A 14,736-nucleotide genomic window follows, 5' to 3' on the forward strand; every position below is an offset into this window, starting at 1 on the left:
GTTTAAGCACTCATTTATTTCAAAACTACTTCTTTCACAGTATAAAAAACATTGACAAATCTGATACAGCCAGAGCAAAACTACACTGGAACATTTTAGCACTTTTGAACAAGTTTGAATTATTTTTGATCAAACATCAGTCTCATTTGGCCATGTCAATTAGGCTCTGTAATGACGTTGGGACCCAGGTTTTCTCGCCTTGGACAAAGACCACTCCACGCTCAATGTAGATTACTATCCGGCCAAATGTGAATAACTGTTTGCCCATATGCCGCTTGGCCACAAGTGGCATGAAGACGATGCCGTTCTCCTCAGCCTTGGCTTGGACGAGGTCTTTAAAGTTGGTGGGTACCAATGTTGGTACTTGGGCTGTGCCTGGTGGACGCGGGGTGGAATTCTCCACCTCCCGGCGCTCTGGCTGAGGCTCGCACTGGAAATCTTTTCTTCTCTCTGTCTGAATCAAGTATGCTATGTTCTCCCTTGCTCCAGGTTGCATGTACCCACCTGTAAGAAAAGAGGAGGTTATATAGTTGGCATCCATAGAGTAGAATGTAAAGACAAGAAAGAATGAGACGCATGTATGAACACAAAGCAAAACTATTACTGACCCAGTCCAGAGGCAACGGCACGATTCATGATGTCAAGAGCCTCGTTCAGTTTGTCTTTGACCACTGGTTGACTGAGAAGATTCTCTGAGATCAAGCTCTTCCAGCCCAGATACCACTTTGTGATTTCTTCATAGTTCGGGTTGTTACTGAGCCAGGAACACAACACCTGCAATAGGAAATGACAAACACAACTTTAGTTTTTAAGAATACTACGTTTGGATCACACCCAAGATACTTGATTGCAACCATGTAACCCTTTATAATGAGATGAATGGAAAACAAGAAACACCAAAGATATTTTTATGAATGTTGGAACCAAAGACATTGAATCCCATTGACTTCCAATATATGGACACAAAACCACTTTTCTCAAAATGTCTTAGAGTTTATAAGATATTTTCTTACAATTAACAGAAGAGTCATACAGGTTTTCAACTACACAAGAGAGAGTAAATTAAAGATTTTTTAATTTTTGGGTGAACTATCCCTTTAAACAAGGTTTCCTGACCTGTAGCCATTTGGGGAAGAAATTCTTATCCAGCAGTCCCACCATACTGGAGACAGACAGCATGCCCTCCCAGTCCATCACCCAGTTAAATGGCTCCAACAGCTGCTGATGAGGATTCACCACCAACTCTCCCAAACACAGAGCTAAAATATACCAGCAAAGATTTAGGACCCTAACTCAGACATGACACATGCAGCGTAAAGTATGATAATCTGTTGAAGGTGCACATACCGAGTTTTGGGACAATATTTTTGACCATGAAAGCCTCCCAAGCGCCAGGTGTAAAGACATCTTTCCAGGGTTGTAGAATGAGTCTGGCAGAAGAATCGCTGGGGTGCCAGCGCTGCAGGGCATGAGCAAGTTTACTACGGATGGGTGCATAGAGAGGCTCGAGGCGGGATTGCATCAGGGGCAGCCAAGGATAAATCCATGAATGGATGGGGACCGTGTCTGTCAGTGGGTTCCAATTTTCCACCTATGCATAAACAGAGTAAGGGCTATCCATTTATACATTTGCAAGGGAAAAACAAAAGGAAATTGTTCATAGAACATGACAAACCTCTCTCTGGAGTCGTGGGAAAATAAGCTGCTCGACGACATTGTCCAGAACCCACAGCGGTAAGACAGGTGCCCAGCATTCCACACAGTCCACCATGGGTCCCACGTTTCTGGGTTGCCACTGAGACACACAGCTCCTCATGACTGGAACCCACACCTCCCATATCAATCTGTGCCCACAAAAAAACACCTGTTTAACAAACCTGTTCGCACACACCACATGCACAAGACTCCGATATGGTTTACCTGTGGTAGGGGTCCATTTGAGAACTGTCTGGTCCGCTGTTGAAAGACTGAGCGTTTTCAAGAATGGCCCTCCATTGACCAACATCCTCCAAACCGTCTGAACAGTCCTTTATATGAGACCGATAAAATGAGTAAATATTAGAGCTGATATATTATATATATATATATTAATAATTCTGTCATCACTTATTTTTCTTTCTACTGTCATGCAGAACCTTCTGTGATACACAAAATATATTTTGAGAAATGTCTACACCGGACACGACATGACAACCTGCTTGTTCTTAATGGGTTTGTCGCTGTGTGGCTAAATTTTGAAATTATAATGGGTTCTAATGTCTTTTGTCGTGTCGACCTTGTTGTTCAGGTGTAGACACGGTGTTAGTGTTAGTTAGTTTTGTGTCCATACAATGGAAGTCAATAGAGCCATGTTGTTGGGGCATCAACGTTCTTTAGAATATCTTAGAAAGAAAGTTATACAGGTGTGGAATGGCATAAGGGGGAGTAAATGATTTGTCCATTTTCGGTGAACTATCGCTTTCAATTTTGTTTATCTGTATGTATGGTGAATTGGTGATATCACAAAAGTACAATTTTCAGCTCACTTAAAATACATTTATGTTTCTTAGGTTTTCTGTGACTAGACAGAACAATAGTCAGATCAAATGAGACTGTTGTAGACACTATAATGAACTTTTCACCTTGAGCGGATCCCAGTTGCGGAGTTTCTCCTTCAGCAGGGGATGCACAACAGACACAGCTAAATCTCCCAATCCCAAGGTCTTATACTCCTGATAGAATTCCGTCTGAAGCTGCTGGAAGACCCTGGCACACTCCTGAAGACTGAGCGCAGAACTGGCCTCCGTTTCACCCGCCTCAAAACTCTCCACCAGGTCCAGCACCTGTTCTAGCCGCCCAAGAGCCTGTTCCTCCTCCGCCAGTCTGCCCTGCAGGGCATCGCTCTCGTGGGTCAGGGTAACCACTGTGTCCTTCTCATGTTGCAGACGCCGTGCACTCTGTACACACAACACAAATACTTTTGTGATACTTGCAAAAATTTGACAACCACTGCAGAAGTCTACTGACAATGACAAAATGTCAAACTGAGCGACAGCTGTCTAGAGCCGTCAGACAGTTATATTTGTATTGCACTGTACCTGCAGAATATCTTGCTCCGTGAGCTCAATGAGCAGTTTGAGATTGTGCTCCAGCTCTGGGAGAGCAAAACCAGAGCTCTTTTGTTCTCGGGTGCTCTCGCTCAATGAAGCCTCCTCGGGCACGCTGTGTTTTTGACTCATTTGACTGTAGCTGTGATAAACCTTCTGTTCTCTGCCTGTCATATCTATCACCTGAAACCCAAAAGAGATTATTCAGAGTAATTTCTGTGAGGTGCACTGTAGTGTTTTTTGAGTTTTGCTCTAAACCTGCTGCTCTCTCACCTTGACTTGTGCCAGTTCTCCTGCAGGTCTGCTCATGGTCCTGTTGGTCAGTTTGCCATGAGCTTTCAGTTCTTCCACTGTCTTATAAGAGTACTTGGGCTTTTTCTTGGCCACTTTTTCTCCCGGATCCTTCCGCCATTGCCCCAATTCTCTCTGAAATTCCTGCAAAGATTGAGTGAACAAAACGTAAATAAAAATATTTCTTGAGTTTAATGCTGTCAGTATTATTGAATATAAAAGTAAATACATTGTATCATACAAGGCTATGTGTTAGGTTAGGCACTGGTTACACATTTGTGTATATTAGCCACATGTCTCCGGATAAACTTTAACTACTTACTTTCTCCTCTTCCTCCTCAGAGTCTACAACAGGGAAATCCTGCAAGGATTGCTGGGTCCTTTCATTCCCGTACGCACCAACTGCTCCTTTACCCTTGCGCAACTTGGCCTCAATTGGATTCACAATACCTGAACACAAAGATAAACAAATATCAGGAGACCATTTAAATCCATTAAAAATAAAACAGCATTATAATATGACACTTCACAACAGGATAAATGTGCACACACGAAAAAAAAGTATAGGTATAAAGATATCTATTGTTTTACCCTGAGCATTCTTTCCAAGCCCTTTTCCTGGAACGTAGCCCATCTTCTCCAGAAGTTTTTGACCAATGCCTCGGGTGTGCTTTTCCCAGGACCCAATGTCTTTCCCTGTTCTGATACCACCTGCAAATCTCTGCGATGTCTTAAAGCTTCCACCCTAAAAAAACGATTTTAAAAGACAGCTATTATGACCCAGTTCTTGAGACTCAAAAAGCAAAGTTACTGTCGTTGCATTTGCAGGCATCTCGCTGTACCGTTTTAAGTTTTTTGGGAACTGCAGTGCGGGGTGGAGGTGGTGTATCTCCACCTCGATTGGAGTCATCGGAACCCTCTGGTTCTGCCTTCTCTTCAGCTGCAGTCTTTCGTAGGCCAGCACTTACAAAGTTCACAGGAGCTGTAAAGTCTTTTGATCTGTGTAGTTACAAATATAAATATACACCATATTAAAATACTTTATAGATTCAAAACATCTAATCTCCTTAAAACCAAATGTAATGTTACCTGCAAAACATTTAAGAGGAATTTCAAGCGCTATATTATCACAAAATGAACAGAGCCCAAAAATATATATTCTATCCTTTGAAAGAGTTTATTTATTATGTTATATAGTTTGAGATCAACTCAAATATTGGATAATAAAACGAACAGCAGCATACTTTTTGCCTCCAAAGCTTGGCTTCTCATCATCAGAGTCGTGTTCCGCCCAGATCCCATAAGTCGCTTCTTCTTTGGTCTGTCTGTACCTGCGTCTGTCTGGGTTAAACTCATTGGCCAGGTCCCACTCAGTCACCTCAAATTTTTCAATTTCCACTCCATCCTCCTCCTCCTCCTCACCTCTACGCCCATACAGATGGGACATAGACATATTTGTCTAGTAAAAAAAGTTAACACGGTGTGTTAGGTAAAACAGCCCATCAGTAGCCTGTACAGTATGCAGTCTGTATTCATATGAATGCACATCTTTTCTGTACTAAAAGTGTTAAATTCAACATTGACAGATTAAACCAAAGACGACTGGTTTTCTCACACGAAATACACATAAGATAAAACACGTGATGAAGGCATGTGTTTTATTATAATGTCAAACCCTCAAGCATACGTTAATATATAATTAATAACCAGGTTAGCATAACGCTGCTAACTTTATACATTTTCCGGTTAGCCATTGTGTAATTTAGTAACTTCAATGATCTTGTTGGGAATTTCCTATCATCTGTCATTAAGAAAATAAACACGAGCGACGTGCGTGTTAAAACAAGAGCATATAAAACAATATTTACCTAAATATGCGGTTGTTCTATCGGTAAGCGGCGTATCCAGGAGCAACTTCCTGTACAGACAGGAAGTAAACGTTTTGACATCAGAGCGACGCCGAGGTCAGAAATCCTCTCTCACAGCCATCTTGGATCCTGTGCCTCGAACTAGTGAGTAGTTCTGTTGTAAATCTATTGTAATCCGACGCTCTTTTATGTGTTTCGGTCTCTCAAATCGTACGCAATTGTATGTTTTAGTGTTTGTCGATGCTAAATTGCCAACATTTATTTATTAAGCATGTTTTTAAAAGAATTGTTTAATGAATACAAACGGCTGACTGTTCAAAATGGGGGAACAGGAGGTGCCGCATTACTATGTCGGGCTTTCTTTCTAAAGAAGTCTTCAAATCTTCGTTTTTCCTTGTTTTAAGAGACCAAATTATAAACGTTGAATGTTACGAAACGAAAGCGTTTAATGCCGTGACAAAGGGGGTGTTCGTTGTTCGCTAGTAGTCAATGGCTGAAAAGTTACTCTCGCCTGCTTAATAAGCCATTCAAATAAACGAAGAGACATGCACGTGCTGCCGTAGCCCCCCGTTTTAAAGAGAACCAAGTCGTTTATCGTACTGTTTATCCACGTGGGTTTGTTTTGAGTTTCCCATACGAGTTTCTCATAAAAGCGGTGCCGTTACACACGTGAGAGAAGACGCATCCCACTCCACGCGCGCCCATGTAAGGTCTCGTAAGCGGTCTCTTTGTGTAGATATGACGCTTAAATAGTTGCCGTAGTTTCTGTTTGAGATTTTTACCTCGGAGTTTCAGTACTCGTGACATGTATCACAAAAGCTCCACACTATCTTGCGCGAACACGCCAGAGGGTTTAATTCAGCCGGCAGTGAGACATCTGACAACCCAGGCCTGGCAGGAAGAGGCCTAGAGGCGCATGCTCAGTTTGCCTTATAAAAAAAGCATGACTAGTCTAGACGCAAAACTACAGACTGAAACTTGTTGTTGAAAACCTTTTCTGTTACAGTCCACAATGCCGGGTGAAGCCACAGAAACTGTCCCTGTTACAGAGCAGGAGTTGCAGCATCCCCAAGCTGAGACGGGTGAGTACTGTTGATAAATGTGCATGTCTGGCACTTTTACATGGACAACAATATTTCACGATTAAAACAATACTCTGATTAAGAATGTAGCAGCTTTTTGAGTACCTTAATCCATCTAAAGTCATAATCATAGTACACGTCAAACGAATTAAGACGTGTGGAGTATTCTTATTTTAGTCGGAGCGCAGTATAGACTTGTACACATCTTAATCGCATTATTACCGGCATGTAGGACTTTTCGTGGCACTTTGTGACAGGATACACACGCGGCAGTGGTTAACCGTTTGACGGCAAGCTAAAGAGCATGGCTTCAAAGCTTGTTTTAAGAATTCTTAAAGAAATTGATATTATAACGTGCCTTGATGGCCGTAAATGCAGGACTGGCGTTCTGGAGAGAACATTGGATAGTGTTGCGTAACATGTTGGATAAGGGGAACATAAAAAGTATATTCGTATAGCAACTCGGATAAACGCCTTAATCATAACATTGTCTTATTTAGAATAATGCACATAATTAGATTACTGATGTCCATGTAAATGTAGTTACTGTGGGGGGGTCCTGGAACTTCACTGTTGTCATTTTATCAGGTTTCTCAGTGTAAAGGAGCAATTGGAAAATTGAACCGACCATTCGTGGTGCCTTGGCACCTGTTTTGTCCACTCAGGTTTTTTATGGACATCAACCAGCTGCTGTTGGGACTTAAAGCAGGTTTCTCTGGTTGGGGTGGTGTCATGTTTTTTGGGGTGGGAATGACGTTTGAGTCAGTTTTTTACTCCACCTAAAGTTTTTAGGTCAGTGTGCTTAAACCCCAACCTAGATTAAAAGAAGCAGCAGAAATACCAGTAACTTTTGGTATTTTGATTAATTGGGTAAGAAGCGTTAATTGGTAATGATCTGATGATACTGAGATACGCTTGGTTTCAAAACAAAGTGATCCAGGACCACCTCGTGTGATTGTGTGCTGACCGAAGTTGAGGTGTTGTTTTGGAAGCATGTACATTGATGACCATGTTCTGGAACATGGTCAAGCTGAATCTGCATGAATGTTTTGCTAACTTTACACTAAACTTGATCGATTCTAGCCATTACATTAAAGATTTTTTTAAATATAAATAATTGGTTAGATTAAGTGTTTCTGTTTCTTATAGGAGGAACTCATTTAGTTAAGTTTTGTTTTTTTCTACGTGGTTTAAGAGAACTCTCTCCCTCTAATGGTCACCTGTGTTGACCTACAGCAAGAGAATGTTATTGACTTTGCTACATAGCGTAGTTATTAATTTTCAGATGTAAGCTTTTCACTAAGTAGACAAATCATATTCAAATATTGGACAAGTCTAACCAGTTCAATGACAAATGTGCAACAGCCTTGGATTGTGTTCTTGAAAATCCCCCATTAATATTTTACTTGCACGTCGTTCCAAACCTGTATGATGTTCTTTTGCTGAGCAATAAAGTCGATTTTTTTTTTAAGAACAATGCTAATCAAACAACCGAACCCATGCCAAAAAAGAGCATGCAGGGAGCATAAAAACATAGGAGGACAGACTGCTACATATGCTCTCGGAAAACAATGATATCATATTCCGATCGTTCTGCGCAGCGCTTAAGTCAAACGCGTCCGTTTTTTTTAAACTGTCTCTCCCTTGTACGTTAATCAGAAGACAGAATCCTTATTTCACATGGTGCATTCAGAGGATATATTTTACCTGAATTACAGCGAGGTGTGAATGTGTTCAAAAACATGTTGCATTTTCTTCCCGGACAAGTGTTGCGCAAATGCAGCTGACATAGAGGAAAAATCCTAACCAGTGAAATGCTTTACATGTTTACTTCCATCTTTTCTGACGTTCTAACAACAGTGAATAACAAACAGTGCGACCGTTTCCGCTAAAGTCTGATTCGCCATCTAATGACTCTTTTGAACGGATTCATTTTGTTGAAACAACTCTGTAAGCAACACTGAACCCATGAGACTCACTGACTGAACGCATCAATTCAGTCACTGAAAACACATCAGAACACAATGTGTCGTTAAGTACATATGTAATGATTAAGCTACATCAACACTCAAAAGCAATTCAGAACTAAGTTAATTTTGTGTGTTTAAAATGAAGTCTGGCAAATGAAGGCCAGCAACAAATTTTCAGATTTTTGCAGAGAGCAATAAAGGAGGATTGTGAAGAGTGACAGGTTATATTTGTGTCATCATTTTATAGCCAACATATAACTTGAAGTTATAAAACTAAATTATAACAACTGTTTAAAATAACAAACACAATATTTATTTGCATTTATTTTGGTTTTATTGTGCTTTCAGTTAACGAGTAGGTACCTAAAACCCTGCCTGTTAACCAATCAGGTTCGAATCACCCCTATCACCAAGAGTGCAGTGCATAAATAATAAAACAAGCGTGAAGCGACCAATGAAAAAAAAGTCTAGAGCCCTGATAAATAAAACGTTTTTTGGCGAACTTTCTTTTAACTTTGATTTTGAATTGTAGTAATGTCAACAGAAAAGGGCTTTAGCTTGAGCAAGATGAGTGCTCCATAGCAACACGCAAGCTCACAATTAATACATGATTTGTTATCTTGAATTGGTGTTTTCTGTGGTGTTAGCATTTTATCATGCTTTATCTGTTTTGTGGGATATTACAATTGCAATATAACAGCTAATGATTTGACGTGAATTCATATGAATGCATATATGTTATTTATCTGCATTTGTCTGTACAGTAGACATGATTATGTAAGTGATTGTTTTAAATTGATATTTCAGAGGCAAAACAATTTTCCCCATGTTTTACTCACTCTCAAGGCATCCTGAATGAAAATGACTTTCTTCTTGAAGAATATGCATTAGGAGTTATAATACCGCGCGTCATTTTTCTTCAAAGCGGTAGAATGGGGGGCAATTATTTTGAAGCTCAAAATAAAACGTGCATCCATTCATCAAATAACTGCTCGACACGGCTCTGTGGTCTTAACAAAGGCCTTCTGAAGCAAATTGATGCGTTTGTTCAGGAGAAATTTCCATATTGAGAGCACTATAAACATTAAGATCTGCCTTTCGTTATCCCTCGGAAGAAAGTCATTCAGTTAGGATGCCTTGAGGCTGAGTAAAACAGGGACATCTTGTTGTTCTGTTCTATACAACAGAAATATTTGTCCACACAAAAATACCGTAGTATTTAAGTAGCTGCAGTAAAAGTCCTAGATAAGATATTGTTTATTTTTTTATCTTGCTATAGTGTACTACAGTGTTTACTACAGTTTATCAATTTACTACAATGGTACTATAATTCTCTATAGCAAACACTATAGTACACTTCAGATTATATTCATTAGTGTTCATGTTAACAGGACATTTATTTTGACAGGTTGTCAGGAAGACGTTAAGAGTTTAAGGTGGCTTTCACATTTGAAGTTAAGTTAGGAAAGGGGCACGGTTCCTCTTGAACTGTGGCAGGGTTCGTATGAATATGAATGCAAAACAGACCTGGGTGAGCCCTTGATGAGGAAGTAAAGTGACCTGTGTAAACGTTCAAACCGATTACGATATAAAATGTAAGAGGTGATAGTGTTGATGATTTACCTTGGATTCAAGCAAGAGTGAGCCTGCATCGTATTTCTGCATTGCGAGTGGAATCAGAGCGGCAGGTCAATGGTAATCCACTGTTTTCTCAAAATAGTCTGTTTGCAAGCAGCAGAAAGGTGTCTTGCAAAGGAAGCAACTGTGTATTTGACAAACTTAATTCACAGTGAAATGCTTATGAAATAAACTCCAGTCAATTTGCGATGAAGACAATTGTGTGTTCATATACTCGCACATCCACGAACGTCACGCGTGTAATGCATAAATTCTTTGCAACTCATTAGCACAGACACTCAGAACAGCCAGATGTAAATAATAGGATTCTGCATCTAGTTAAATGGACTCTGTGCAGCTGAAAAACGAATTTCACTGGCAAAAAACGTAGTTAAATAGTGATGCTACATTGATTTACGTTCAAACAGACAAGCATAATGACAAACACACTGCTCTGTCTAATGCACATGACAAACTCTATGACATGCGTGCTACACTGGTAAATGTATTCTAAGCACGGAGCAACAGTTCTGAAATGTTTTGTGATGCGTTTTAACAATTTTGTGTTTGAGCGCATCCCTTATAACCAGCATGGAAGTGAAAATTAACACCATTCAACTTGACCAAAAATCACTTAAATCCATTTATTTCCATTAGCCACACCCGCTGGTCCTGCTGCTGTGGCCCCTGCTCCCTCTAAGGCAAAGCCTAAAGAGGGCAAGAATAACCCTAAGCTGTCCACATCTCCTCACACGTCTGCTCCTAAACCTGTTCCTTCTGGACGCAGGAAACGCTCCTCTTTATCTGCCTCCTCAAGCTCCCCAATCTCTCCCAAATCTGCCTCTGTATCTCATGCTACCCCGCCATGCTCCCCCCTAGCTTCTCCTCCAGCTGACTCTCCTGTCACTGGGCAAAGTGCTCCCAAGGTTGTAAAAGCTGGCAAACAGGGAAAGCAACAGAAAGCAAAGAATTTCAAACCTGCTGATAAACCTGCTCAAGAGAATAAACCAGTTGTCGCTTCTCAACCTCTTGCTATGCCACCACCAGAGGTAGAAAAAAGAGCGAATGATGCACCTGCATCCCCTGTCTCTCCCAAAGTTGCTGTAGCTCCTGTGGCTTTTAAAGTAACCTCAAAGCCTGCTGCCCCTGCACCTCGGTCATTTACAGGAGAGATGGCCTCCAGTCCACCCAAGGTGGCTGAACTTCCAAAAGTAGAAGTCCCTGTGGCACCTACAAAATCCGCTGCTAAACCCAAGCCTGATGTAAAGCCAGCCTCTGCGGCTTCAAAAGATAAGCCCTCCAAGGCTGTTACTGCCCCCCCAAAGACTGCTCCCCAGGTTGTGCCTGCAGCATTAGATGATGATGATCTCCCACCACTCATTCCACCTGAGAATCCTGTGCCCATTTTTCCCCCCGTGCCACCTACCACAATTCCTGTAGTCACTCCAGCAGTTCCTAAAACGAAATCTGTCAATATCGTTGAGTCCGCTCCTAACGCTAAGCCTGCCCAGAAAGCAACCCCTGCCCCTAAAACAAAAGTGGAGCCTGCTCCCAAAGCTGAGGCGGTAACTAAATCTAAAGCCGAGGGTGCTCCTGAACCAAAAGCCGAGGCTGCCCCTAAGCCCAAGGCCGAGGCTGCCCCCAAGGCCGAGGCTGCCCCCAAGGCCGAGGCTGCCCCCAAGCCCAAGGCAGAGGCTGCCCCCAAGGCCGAGGCTGCTCCCGAACCCAAGGCCAAAGCCGAGCCTGCTCCTAAAGCCGAGCCTGCTCCTAAAGCCAAAGCCGAGCCTGCTCCTAAAGCCGAGCCTGCTCCTAAAGCCAAAGCCGAGCCTGCTCCTAAAGCCAAAGCCGAGCCTGCTCCTAAAGCCAAAGCCGAGCCTGCTCCTAAAGCCAAAGCCGAGCCTGCTCCTAAAGCCAAAGCCGAGCCTGCTCCTAAAGCCAAAGCCGAGCCTGCTCCTAAAGCCAAAGCCGAGCCTGCTCCTAAAGCCAAAGCCGAGCCTGCCCCTAAAGCCAAAGCCGAGCCTGCCCCTAAAGCCAAAGCCGAGCCTGCCCCTAAAGCCAAAGCCGAGCCTGCCCCTAAAGCCAAAGCCGAGCCTGCCCCTAAAGCCAAAGCCGAGCCTGCCCCTAAAGCCAAAGCCGAGCCTGCCCCCAAAGCCGAGCCTGCTCCTAAAGCCGAGGCCAGCCCTGCCCCTAAAGCCAAAGCCGAGCCTGCTCCTAAAGCCGAGGCCAGCCCTGCCCCTAAAGCCAAAGCCGAGCCTGCTCCTAAAGCCGAGGCCAGCCCTGCCCCTAAAGCCAAAGCCGAGCCTGCTCCTAAAGCCGAGGCCAGCCCTGCCCCTAAAGCTGAGACTGCACCTAAATCTAAATCCGAGCCTACTCCTACAGCTAAGTCTGACCCTGCTCCCAAATCTAAATCCGAGCCTACTCCTACAGCTAAGTCTGACTCTGCTCCCAAAGCTAAATCCGAGCCTACTCCTACAGCTAAGTCTGACCCTGCTCCCAAAGCGAAGTCTGAGACTGCCCCTGCCTCCAAAGCAGAGGTCACTCCTGCTCCTACAGTTAAGGGTGCTGCTCCTAAAGCTGAACCAACTAAAGATCATAAAGTTAAGACTGTCCCTGCTCCTAAAGCTGAACCAACTAAAGGTCATAAAGTTAAGACTGTCCCTGCTCCTAAAGTTGAATCTGCCCCTGTTCCCCCACCAGTTAAAGCCCCATCTGTGCTGGAGCCAGTCATCAAGAACGACAAGGGTACCTCTGTCTGTCTGTTTCTTCATGTTTGTCTTCCGGTTGTGTGTGTGTTTCCAAATTGCGTTAGTCACATGACTTTTAGAACACCAGATAACTCCCAAATTGTTAAATTCATGAAGGCAATACCCAGTGTTAAGCGGTGACTGGAATATATATAAATAGAGACTGTCAGTTGACTGCAAACTGTCTACAAGGTATATGAATAGGAATTGAACAGGTTGAAGTTGAGCTTATCAACATTAAGGTGACATTGATCATTTAAGTTTTCAGATTTAGGTAAAATGGTTCTTTTTATCTTGCAGTTTGTTGCAAACTTGTAATGCTATAATCTTGGGATTAAATACTTCAATCCAGATTCTTTGAAGGGTTTGTTTGAGGTGCATGTGTCTTAATGGCCTTAACTGAAATTATATCTGGTTGTGTTAGGGTCTGGTACTGAATCGGACAGCGATGAATCTGTTCCTGAACTGGAGGATCAGGACTCTGCACAAGCACAGACACAAACACAGCAGGCACAGGTAAAAGATCCTTAAACATCCATGTGTATAATTACATCACTTGCTTCTTGAAGATACTCAAATTATTTATATAAGGCATTTGTTGATGGGGATTATGTATAAAATTTGATTTACAGTGCTTAAACGCTGGTTTCATTCCTCCTGATATGATGTGTAGTTTAACCACATTTCAGAATTGACTTGTAACTTTATCTGTCTTTCACAGCTTGCAGCAGCTGCTGAAATCGACGAGGAACCTGTCAGCAAAGCAAAACAGAGCAGAAGCGAGAAGAAAGCCAGGAAGGTTTGTCATACCACAGCTTACAAGAAATCGTTCATATACATTTATGCATTTGGCAGACGCTTTTATCCAAAGCGGCTTACATTGAATTTTCTTTTGACCAGGCCATGTCCAAATTGGGGTTGAGACAAGTTGCCGGTGTTACCAGGGTAACCATTCGCAAGTCCAAGAATATTCTCTTTGTCATCACCAAACCAGATGTCTACAAAAGTCCAGCTTCAGATACTTACATCGTCTTCGGCGAGGCAAAGGTAAAGATTGGAAAGGATATTAAAGAATTAAAATGGTTAAAGCACTTTTTAAATCTGCACCAGGTAGTTTACAAACACACTTTCTGATGAAGCAAACTTTCTGTCCTGAGAGAGGAAACTGTGACACTGGTGTAGCTGCTAAATGGAAAATATATTAGCAAGATCAGATCCTGATGGTTTCTGTTGTTTTCAGATTGAAGACCTGTCCCAGCAAGCTCAGTTGGCAGCTGCAGAGAAGTTCAAGGTCCAAGGAGAAGCTGTTTCAAACATCCAGGAAAACACACAGACGCCCACAGTACAAGAGGAGAGCGAAGAGGAAGAGGTGTCTGCAAATTCCCTATTATCACACTACAGAAAATGTGTTTTAGAATAAAGTGGACATGTCTTTTATGAAGGAGTTTTATACATTTTGTGATTTCATTGGTGCTTAATTTGTTAAGTCGGGGTGTCTTCTGTGTTATACTCAAGAAAATGAAAACAAAATACATATTTTTATAGTTCTGAGTCATGATGTCTTTTTCAGGTTGATGAGACCGGCGTGGAGGTCAAGGACATTGAGCTGGTCATGTCACAGGCCAACGTGTCCCGGGCAAAGGCTGTGCGTGCACTGAAGAATAACAATAACGACATTGTCAATGCTATTATGGTGAGTTAGCCAAATTATGATCTCACTTCAAAACTTATGAATATTTTTCTATCTCTTCTGTACTGAATTAACAGTATGACCTTCGTTCTTTTAATTTTCTCTGAACCCAGTGCATCTGTTCTGAGAGGAGCGTACACATTAAACATAGTGTGCTGGTGCTTTGAGCTGTCTTAATCTTATATTTTGTCTGTCTTTACAGGAATTGACAATGTAGATGGAGATCAGGGACCGGTTCACAATAAGACGTTGCTGATTTGATCTACATTATTGTTTGTACAATTTATATCCAAGAGAAATAAAGGTGTGGCTTGATGAAATTATTCATTTTGTGTTGTATTGTGTATTTTTGTATTAATATAAATTGTATTCATTATTAATAGGATAC

At 42.0% G+C, this 14,736-nt stretch overlaps 2 protein-coding genes across 4 annotated transcripts; one reads left to right on the forward strand and one right to left on the reverse strand.

Moving 5' to 3' along the window:
* tfip11 (tuftelin interacting protein 11) lies at positions 1–6,336 on the reverse strand. 3 transcript variants are annotated; one of them, XM_079478491.1, is made up of 15 exons: positions 6,028–6,153; positions 5,246–5,295; positions 4,622–4,836; positions 4,220–4,376; positions 3,969–4,122; positions 3,700–3,827; positions 3,360–3,521; positions 3,078–3,269; positions 2,622–2,936; positions 1,921–2,027; positions 1,676–1,844; positions 1,348–1,591; positions 1,117–1,259; positions 609–774; positions 1–504 (listed from the first exon to the last, which is right to left on the reverse strand). In XM_079478491.1, the coding sequence occupies exons 3-15, from the start codon at positions 4,828–4,830 to the stop codon at positions 143–145; spliced, it is 2,508 nt and encodes an 835-aa protein (XP_079334617.1). In that variant the 5' UTR covers positions 4,831–4,836; positions 5,246–5,295; positions 6,028–6,153; the 3' UTR covers positions 1–142. The 3 variants fall into 3 exon arrangements, with proteins under 3 accessions (XP_079334617.1, XP_079334618.1, XP_079334616.1); XM_079478492.1 differs by lacking the exon at positions 5,246–5,295 and having other exon boundaries at positions 6,028–6,336; XM_079478490.1 differs by having other exon boundaries at positions 5,246–6,205.
* On the forward strand, positions 5,259–14,671 carry naca (nascent polypeptide associated complex subunit alpha). The gene is made up of 8 exons (XM_079478493.1): positions 5,259–5,389; positions 6,252–6,327; positions 13,083–13,174; positions 13,380–13,457; positions 13,559–13,705; positions 13,899–14,027; positions 14,229–14,351; positions 14,551–14,671. The coding sequence occupies exons 2-8, from the start codon at positions 6,258–6,260 to the stop codon at positions 14,563–14,565; spliced, it is 654 nt and encodes a 217-aa protein (XP_079334619.1). The 5' UTR covers positions 5,259–5,389; positions 6,252–6,257; the 3' UTR covers positions 14,566–14,671.
* The last annotated feature ends 65 nt before the right edge of the window (positions 14,672–14,736 follow it).

This window comes from Barbatula barbatula (assembly GCF_947034865.1).
Source record: "Barbatula barbatula genome assembly, chromosome: 17".
Taxonomy (NCBI): Eukaryota; Metazoa; Chordata; class Actinopteri; order Cypriniformes; family Nemacheilidae; genus Barbatula; species Barbatula barbatula.